The 9,849-nt window shown below is 47.3% G+C and overlaps 2 protein-coding genes across 2 annotated transcripts in view; both read left to right on the top strand.

The window, feature by feature from the left end:
- The first annotated feature begins 630 nt into the window (after positions 1-630).
- LOC112079535 (neurobeachin-like protein 1) lies at positions 631-2,311 on the top strand. The gene is made up of 3 exons (XM_024145466.2): positions 631-820; positions 1,445-1,592; positions 1,943-2,311. The coding sequence occupies exons 1-3, from the start codon at positions 662-664 to the stop codon at positions 2,194-2,196; spliced, it is 561 nt and encodes a 186-aa protein (XP_024001234.1). The 5' UTR covers positions 631-661; the 3' UTR covers positions 2,197-2,311.
- A 4,981-nt stretch (positions 2,312-7,292) lies between these two features.
- Positions 7,293-9,849, top strand: part of LOC112079534 (neurobeachin-like protein 1) — a 4,793-nt gene continuing 2,236 nt past the window's right edge. Inside the window, exons 1-5 of the mRNA XM_024145465.2 lie at positions 7,293-7,430; positions 7,751-7,877; positions 8,016-8,134; positions 8,783-9,089; positions 9,683-9,768. Coding sequence (XP_024001233.2) covers positions 7,293-7,430; positions 7,751-7,877; positions 8,016-8,134; positions 8,783-9,089; positions 9,683-9,768 — 777 coding nt within the window. The remainder of the gene's footprint in view (positions 7,431-7,750; positions 7,878-8,015; positions 8,135-8,782; positions 9,090-9,682; positions 9,769-9,849) is intronic.

Raw genomic sequence — 9,849 nt, forward strand, 5'->3', positions numbered from 1 at the left:
ATGATGGCAAAAAGCAACATTTTGAGAGTGCGCTGACCCTGGTACGCAGCAGGAGGTTGAATGTTTGAAGGGGTACAGGACTATAACAAGTTCGGAAACTACTGCCCCAGAAAATTTGAGGCTGTAATCGCTGCCTAATGTGCTTCAACAAAGTACTGAGTAAAGGGTCTGAATACTTGCATAAATGTGATATATCTGTTTTTTATTTGTAGTAAGTTTGCAAACATTTCTAAACCTGTTTTTACTCGGTCATTATGGGGTTTTGTGTGTAGATTGATGAGGGGGGTAAAAAACGATTTTAATCAATTTTAGAATTAGGCTGTACTGTAACAATGTGGAAAAGTCAAAGGTTTTGAATACTTTCTGAATGCACTGTAGAGAACGCAATGGTCCTCATTTACATGTAGTGGTAAACCACCCTTTAAACTGTAGCAGGACAGTTACAGTTAGTGGTTATATACCACCCTTTAAACTGTAGCAGGACATTTAGTGGTATATACCACCCTTTAAACTGTAGCAGGAATGTAGTGGTATATACCACCCTTTAAACTGAGCAGGATATTTGCTTGTGAATGATTTCTGAAGCATGTAGAGGCCGTATAAAGCGTAAGGCTCCCTCCCTCCACAGCGTAATGCTCTACTAGCCATCTCCCCAGCCACCATGGAGGTTCTGCTGCGTGTGCTGGGGGACTATGAGGGGGGAGACATGGACGGGGAGGACTGGGACAGTGAGGCTCCAGACCGGAAGTCCCTGCTCACCCTGGGCTGTCTGAGGGAGGTGGTCCACTCCCTCCTGGCCAGCAGTTCAGACCAACGCCAGGTCACTAGAATTATATATTTTTTTAACATAGATTTGTTTTCTTTTCCCAGCTCAATAAATTGCAGTTAACAATAGTTTAGGAACTTTCAAAAATCATAGTTTAAAAAATCTAGTCATTCATGATAGTAATAGAATACAATTTCATATTGATGTAAACAGGTCAGTGCTTTTAGAGTGACCAGGGGTGAGAAGTAGTGTGTGTGTATACTGCTATACAAACAAGTCATAAAGCATGATTTACATTATTCATTATTAACGTTGGTTTCTGCATGTGACTGACAAGGCTTTTTCTTTCCAAACTGAGGCCTTGAAACTGAGATACTCCTTTTGGTTCCCAGAACAATGTTCTGGGAGTACTGCCAATTGGTCTGAGGAGGAGGTCACAGTCACCAGCACAAGCCAAGATAAAGTTAGAGTCGATGCTATCTCTTCAGACATCATTTTTACTCACACTATATAGGGAAGAGGGTGTCATKCTGACAAGAGCCAGATGGTTGACTTTATAGTGTTTTTATCCTCAGATTTTTTAAATAATGTGTATATTGTTGATTTCRATTGGCTGAATCGATTTGCTAATGTAGCTTATTTGAAATGTAATAAAATAACATTCCTTCATTCATACAGGTGGAGATCGGCTCGGTGCTGGAGAACTACTTCAAACTGCTCAACTCTGATCCGGCGGCAGCGGCCGTGCAACAAGGGGTCAAAGGTCATAAGGTGCTGGGCCGCCACTGGGAGAGCCGCTTCGTAGCGCTGCAGGTGCACATGCTAGGTGAGTGACCGAACCCGGATTGTCATGTACGCCACAAAGCTGCAATAGCCCACTGAGCTAAAGCCTAGGCATTAGCTCAGGAAGCTAATGCAAGTCTTCAGGTCTTAGACAAGGTTACTCTTTATACCAGTGTGGTTTACTGAACTACTTACATTACCACTAGCACCTAGTATAGGTTGAGTGTTGACCACTGTCACCTGACTTCTGATTTCCATGATTTCTGAAGCACTTAGAGGCCTTTATAAATAGTTTATGAAGGCTCTCGCTTTCTCTCTCCTATTATCTTTCTCCTTATTGCTCTCTCATATCCCATTCCCCTTTTTTTCTTCTCCTGTGTCTGTGACCTCCAGACACTATCAGGGATATGTTCCTGTGTTCGGACCGTCCCGTCCTGCAGGCCATCTTCCTCAACAGCAACTGCTTCGAGCACCTGACACGCCTACTACAGAACAGCAAGGTATGGTCTCGCTCAGCCCTGGCACAAAGGGTGTTGAACATGAGGATTGGGGGGGGGCGTCTTAGCCTACTGTTTACTGTATGTGTTTTTCCTCAGCGTATCGAGTTAACTCTGTCTATGAAGCATCGTGTTACCTTACACTGTTAGTGAGCCTTTCAATTCAGGCTCACTGTGCATGTTATGACTTTACCTCCCCACCTGGTGCTGGAGCACTTAGGTACCACTAACCCCCCCCACCCAGCCCCTCTGTGAGTCACAACCTTTACCTCTGACCCCACCACCACTCTTTCCCCTCTCCCCCCCCCCCCCCCCCCCACCACGTTCTGTTGTTGGTTCAACTCTGGCAGCTGGTTATTAAGGTGCACGACAGCAGAAAGGCCAGAAAGATTTCCCAACAGGTTACTGACAGTGACAGGAGAGAGTGACACCAGGTATACTGCCACCCTGTCAACCTCTCTCCCACCGTCACTCACGCCACCACCGTCACTCATGCTATCGTCACGCCATCCCGTCAAGATGGCCACTCATGACAGACGTACATCTGTGCTGCCCTGTAGTCGGAACAATCATCAATCAATTAACATCACTCAAATCAAGCAGTCAATCAATCAATAAATATAGCTCATCAGTGTCATCAATAATAAGCAATCAATCATAATTTAGCTGTCTTCAACTGTCATTCAATAAATTCAAGCAATCAATTAGCAGTTATCAATCAAGCAGTCAATCAATCAATTAAGCAGTTCTACAATCAATTAAGCTGTCTATCAAGCTGTCAATCAATTAGCTGTCAATCTTCATTCAATCAATTAAGCAGTCTTTACAGTAACATTGTCTGAAAGTACTTCAAAGACTTTTACAGAATGTAGCCCGATCTGCAAAAGGCAAACAACATCACCTGCAGTGGTGTCAAACACGTCCCCCTGTTCAGTGTTATTCACCTGGCCTCCCCTGCACTCACAAACACTCACTGTTACCCTTTATGTAGTTTTGCAGTGTTCCTTGACATACAGTGGTCTGTAGTGTTCTCTGTCTGTGGTGTTTTAGTCACAAAGACCATGTAGGAATCATCTGTAGGCAGACACTCACCTGTTGGTCTGGTTATCATGCGCCAGGTGATTTCACACACTCTACAAAGTATCCTTTTGTAGTCAGGCAGAGTTGACACCTTAATCCGATACCCGACTCTGTGTAATGGCCACCCATTGTTACCTAGCAAACCTGACCACAGTCAGACATGCTGTCTCCTCTCCTATAGGTCAGCGTTGGGAATTAATGAATGAAGATATAAAAATACTTTATTCTCCATTTTCCTTACAGTCCTCAGAAATATCTTGTTTTATTCCCCACCGAGAGCAACCCACACACACACACACACACACACACACACACAATGAGAAGGTGGTCTGGGCCAGTAACCGAAAGGTTGGTGGTTCAAATACTCGACCCGTTAAGGTGAAAAATCTGTCTGTGTCCTTGCGGAACGTACTAAACCCTAATGCTCCAGGGGCGCCTTATACTATGGCTGCCCTGTAAAACAACACATTTCACGCACCTTTTTTTGGTGTTAACTCGCAAAAAAAGAAACGTCCTCTCACTGTCAACTGGGTTTATTTTCAGCAAACTTAACATGTGTAAATATTTGTATGACATAACAAGATTCAACAACAGAGACATAAACTGAACAAGTTACAGACTGTGACTAACAGAAATGTAATAATGTGTCCCTGAACAAAGGGGGGGGTCAAAATCAAAAATAACAGTCAGTATCTACAGTGCATCTCCTCATGGACTGCACCAGATTTGCCAGTTCTTTCTATGTCGAGATCCACCAAGCACCTGCAAGTTCCCGGGCATTTCTGGAGGGAATGGCCTAGCCTCACCCTCCGATCACAAGTCCCAGATGTGCTCAATGGAATTGAGTCCGCGCTCTTTGCTGGCCATGGCAGAACGCTGACATTCCTGTTTGCAGGAAATCACGCACAGAATAGCAGTATGGCTGGTGGCATTGTCATGCTGAGGGTCATGTCAGGATGAGCCTGCAGGAAGGGTACCACAGAGGGAGGAGGATGTCTTCTCTTCCCTGGACCCTCCACCTCCAAATCGATCCTGCTCCAGAGACAGGCCTCTGTAACGTCATTCCTTCGACGATAAATATGCGAATCCGACCACCCACCCTGGTGAGACAAAACCGTGACTCGTCAGTGAAGAGCACTTTTTGCCAGTCCCGTCGGATTCCAGCGACGTGGGTTTGTGCCACATAGCTGAGTTGTTGCCGGTGATGTCTGGTGAGGACCTGCCTTACAACAGGCTAACAAGCCCTCAGTCCAGCCTCTCCCCAGCTATTGCGGACAGTCTGAGCACTGATGGAGGGATGGCGTGTATCCTGGTGAACTCGGCAGTTGTTGTTGCCATCCTGTACCTGTCCCGCAGGTGTATGTTCGGATTGTACCGATCCTGTGCAGGTGTGTTACACTGGTCTGCCACTGCGAGGATGATCAGCTGTCCGTCCTGTCTCCCTGTAGCGCTTGTTTAGGCGTCTCACAGTACGGGCATTGCAATTTATTTTGCCCTTTCCACATCTGCAGTCCTCATGCCTCTCTGCGCATGCCTAGGCACGTTCTGCAGATGAGCAGGGACCCTGAGCATCTTTCTTTTGTGTTTTTCAGAGTCAGTAGAAAGGCTCTTTAGTGCCTAAGTTTCATAACTGTGACCTTAATTGCCTAACGCGTAGCGATGTCTTAGAGTTACAGTGATATGTTCAATGTTCATGGTTCATTGAACAAGCATGGGAAACAGTGTTTAAAACCCTTTACAATGAAGATCTGTGAAGTATTGGATTTTTACGAATTATCTTTAAAGAACAGAGTCCTGAAAAAGGGAGCGTTTCTTTTTTTTGCTGGAGTTTGTGAAACATCAAATAACTGTCAGTGCATGCGTTTAAGAAAACATGACGTGAATAAAACCACCATGACGCATTAAAAAACCACCATGACCAGGTTAAAGATAGAAGTAGGTGTCACTGTTGGTTTACAGGCAAAGCACAGTACAATGAGAAAACTAATCAGCTATTGTCTCTGTCGTGGAGTGGTCTCTTGTTCTCTCGTTGCTACCCATCATCATTTTCATTCCTTTCCTCATCATGTCATTCTTCTACCCTCTTCTGTTTCCTCCTTATGTCATCTTCCCCTCCTCCCTCCCTGTTGGTTTTCTCTGCTGGCGTCATGTGGAGTTTCCAATGGAATGCTGTCACCTCACCTGTCTTGTGTTACCATGGAGACCGTGGCTAGTGTCCTTGATGGACGTCCATGGCCGAGGTGGTCTGAACATCTGTTTGGATATTTATTTTGTTGTGTTTTATTTTCTGTTTATTTCTTTCACCACGGACAGACCCTCTCCAGCGGTCCGAACACCTGAATGTTTACACTCCGTTAAAGGAGAGAAAAGAGCGATTTGGAGAAGGGCAGAGCTGGACAGAGGATGTGTGTGGGTGTTTGTGAGGCTACTTTGACCCAGTGTGTCTGCTGACAGGAGGAAAGTGTTCCCTCTGTGTGTGTTGGTTTCCTCTGTGGTGAAGGAGAGAGGGATATATATTCTTAAAATATGTTGTTTTGGTGAGCCCTCAGAGCTTCCTGCTCCAGAGAGTACTATGATATTAGTCAGACAATGACTCTTGACAGGATTCCATTTTTCCTGGTGTTGTCTGGAGCAGAAAGGCCTGACGTGTTGTTTCCTCTTTATATCAAGGGCAATAAGAGCAATGAGCCACTTACATGTAAGCTTCTGTCCACGAATAATCAGATACTAAACCTCTGCATGATTACACGACACCCCACCACCACAACCAAACACCAACACACACAACACACACACCACCACAGCTCCTTATTCCTGGCGAGTGGAGTGAGGTGATCATTTAAGGCATGTATGTCAATGTTATTTCGAGAATGACGACATTTAATTATGATTTTGATTACTCATAAAACCTTAATCATTCATTTTGTTTGCATGAAGGCAGGGATAAAAAGGGGCGCGTTTCACTCACGTACAATATGCACACACCCCCCTGAGAGCTTAAGAAATGGGGATTGGCTCAGAGAAAGATTGACAGCTGATTATCGTCTCAGGTTTCAAAGGGCGACTGGACTCTCTCGCGTGGCAACCATTCTAAGCCTTGACGACGTGATGCACAAGTCACCTGCTGCAAAGGTATAACTACACACCACACACACAATACACACACACACACACACACACACAAAACCCTTCCAACATATCCATATATAGACTGATCCACACACAGTATTGCTAACGTTAGTCCCGCCCTACAGGAGGTTCAAGGAGCGGATTGGCTACACTCACCTGTTGAGGTTCTGGTTCCCTGGGCCAGCCCTCCAGACACCTGCTGAAGAACTGATGAATATGGTGAGAGATTCCCTCTGTCACTGGAGATCTTCTGGTCTTCACATATTAAAGTACACCTCTTTCCCAAGTAGACTACTCTTTGGACGGATTTACACTAACTTTTAATGCCACTGTAACACAAGGCATATTGCTTTTTTAAATTTAGAGTCCTAAAACCAAAATGCAATAACAAGTCTTCTACTATCTATACACTGATTATGGGCATATTGTCTTCTGGCTCATAGTCACAGGAGCATCACCCTACATGGAGAATAGGGTTGCATTTGGGACATAAACCCCCTGTATATCTGTGCACTTATGACACATAGCGGTATCTGCTCTCTCTCTCTCTCCCTCTCTCTCCTTCCCGCCTCCCTCCCTCTCTCTCAGGCTGTGGAGGGTGAACACAGCTCGTGGGTATCCTGGCATCAGTAACGTGGAGCCCTGCTCCTCCTCATCCGTGGCTCCAGAGATGGACTCTGCCTGAGCTGCAGGTGTTCACTGCCGACTGGCTCCGCCGCCTCTGCTGCATCACCGACAGACCGCGCCACCGCGTCAACGCCGCCATGGCCGTGCGGCTCCTCCACCCTTGGGCACCACGCCTCGCCTGCACCGGGCGTGCGCGGAAACCTTGTTAGTTTGCTAGGGTCGCTGGGGAGCCAGTCGTGAGCGGCAGTGAGCTCCTCCAGTTACTCAGGCTTCTGAGGCCGCTGAGCCCGGGCAGCTCACGTACGTGGGCCGGTGTTGAGGGCGGTCCTGGGCATGGTTGCGGAAGGCAGGTCTGGAGAGCGCCATGCAGTACTTTGATCTGTCGCCCAGCATGGCTGGCATCGCGGCCAATGGTGATGCGCTGGCCGGCGCCCCGCCTTCAGCTTCCTGGCCTGGCTCTCATTGACCAAGGACCAGCAGGGACTGCCCGGCAAGGGACAGAGGAAGCAGCTGTACAAGGTGAGAAGACGGAGGTTGAGGAGACGGAGGTTGAGAGAGACGGAGGTTGGAGAGACGGAGGTGAGAGAGACGGAGGGTTGAGCAGAGACGGAGGTTGAGCGATCTAGAGAGAGAGGAGGTTGAGCGATCTAGGGAGAGGGATGGAAGGTTTGAGCGTCTAGGTCTTGTTGCAGGAGAAGGATGGGAGGAGGAAGGTGGATGATGTAAGAGAATGTGGTTCGAGGGGGAGGGAGGAGATGATGGTGGAGGAGAAGGAGGATGGGGAGAGACAGGAGGATGGGGAGAGACAGGAGGATGGGGAGAGACAGGTTAAGAGTGTGTAACGTGCTCTGTTGTCTGTCCTCTTTAGTTTTTTTCACCCCGGGGGAACGGGCTTGGAGCCTTCATCAGTTCAGCAGGGGTGCTGGTGGTTGCCGTGTGCACAAGAAGGAACATGACAGTGATGCTACAGACTACTCTTTCTGTGACTCCTCTGGGTGAGTGACATCATCACTTCCTGTAGCTTGTCGTGTCATAGAATTAATATAGACCACGATGGATATTTCTCTATGTCTGGCGGCTGGCTGCCGCAGGGTGAATTGTGGAGATTGAGTCCTGTGTGTGTTCTGCCACAGCACAGTATAGTGTATCCATGTACCGGGGGAAGAGGACCGTTTGGACAGAGTCTAGTTACATCTATGTAGATGGACAGCAGAAACTGTCAGCACCACTCAAGTACCCAACCATGACAGAGGTGAGAGTTATCATGAATTACATGTGTGTGTACTGTTATATGTTTAGTTTTTCTGACATTATGTCAGTGTGCCGACTGTTTTTTCGCCGTGAACTCATATTCAGTTCCCTGACTGTGTTTTTCCCGTGAACTCATATTCAGTCCCGACTGTGGTTTTTCCTGTGAACTCTATTCAGTTCCCTGACTGTGTTTTTTCCCGTGAACTCATATTCAGTTCCCTGACTGTTTTTTCCCGTGAACTCATATTCAGTTCCCTGACTGTTTTTTCCGTGAACTCCATTCAGTTCCCTGACTGTGTTTTTCGTGAACTCATATCATTCCCTGACTGTGTTTTTTCCCGTGAACTCATATTCAGTTCCCTGACTGTTTTTCCCCTGAACTCAATTCAGTTCCCTGACTGTGTGTTTTTTTCCCGTGAACTCTATTCAGTTCCCTGACTGTGTTTTTTCCCGTGAACTCATATTCAGTTCCCTGACTGTGTTTTTTCCCGTGAACTCATATTCAGTTCCCTGACTGTGTTTTTTCCCGTGAAAACTCCTATTCATTCCCTGACTGTGTTTTTTCCCGTGAACTCATATTCAGTTCCCTGACTGTGTTTTTTCCCGTGAACTCATATTCAGTTCCCTGACTGTGTTTTTGCCCCCTCAGCCTTTCACCTCCTGCTGCATCGGTTCAGCAGGCCATCGCACCACCACACCACCCCCCTCCCAAATCTCAGACCCCCCCTTCTCCGGGGTGCCCCCTTCCGCCCGCTCCTCCCTGGGGGGCATCCTGTCGACCCAGGGCTGGGGGAGCCTCCTGGGGGGCAAGACTGAGTCGGTCACCAAGTTGATCTCTGCRGGGACGCAGGACAGCGAGTGGGGCAGCCCCACCTCCCTGCAGGGCCAACTGGGTAGCGTCATGGTGTTCCACGAAGCACTGCAGCCCAACCACGTCAAGGCCCTCTGCAGCCCCGGTGAGAGAGATGGGGAGAATCTAAATAGCATTTCCTTGATTACTCGCATCCTCCTCGCCTCCGTCTCAACCTACTGGATGAAAAGGTCAGAAGGGAGGGACCTCTGATGTTCTCATCCAATGGGTTTTGAGGAGGAGGCGACGAGAGAGGACGCAAGGAATCAGGGAAATGCAATTGGGTTTCTCCCATAGAACTATTTTAAAAGGCATCCCTGAACGTTCCTTCCTCCCTTCCTTGAGATAATCTCTGATCTGATCGGGATTGGATTATTGAAGCCAATGGACTCTCTCCATTGATTCTCTCCCTGAAGTGTGCACCCATTGACTCCTCTTCATGCTTTTACAGGCATTGGATTGATGTAAGCATTGGTTGAGAAAGTTTCCACCATRTTTCTCACACCTCTTCGTTTCTGTTGGATAGCCATGAAGGGGAGAGACTGAGTGCATATCCACTTCGGGGAGAAATCTCGTTAATCAGATGTTGTCAGAACAGCGATTTCTTCAAAGGAAGGAAGGATGCATTTCATGAGCATTGGAACATGGCCAGTGACAGTAATGTTATCATATCTTTGGTTGGTTTCCTTCTCTTCTCAGGGCCAAACTGCATTTCTCCTTTCAAGACCCAGGAGGCGGAGCTCGGTGACCTCGCAACTAAACTCCTGCTGCACTACTCCCCCAAGGTGATTGGACTAGGCTACTGTCAATCATTTACCTCATTACTCCCCGCTCATACTTTATAATTACAGTCATGGATGTTAATG

Source organism: Salvelinus sp. IW2-2015, unplaced genomic scaffold (assembly GCF_002910315.2).
Source record: "Salvelinus sp. IW2-2015 unplaced genomic scaffold, ASM291031v2 Un_scaffold8375, whole genome shotgun sequence".
Lineage (NCBI taxonomy): Eukaryota > Metazoa > Chordata > Actinopteri > Salmoniformes > Salmonidae > Salvelinus > Salvelinus sp. IW2-2015.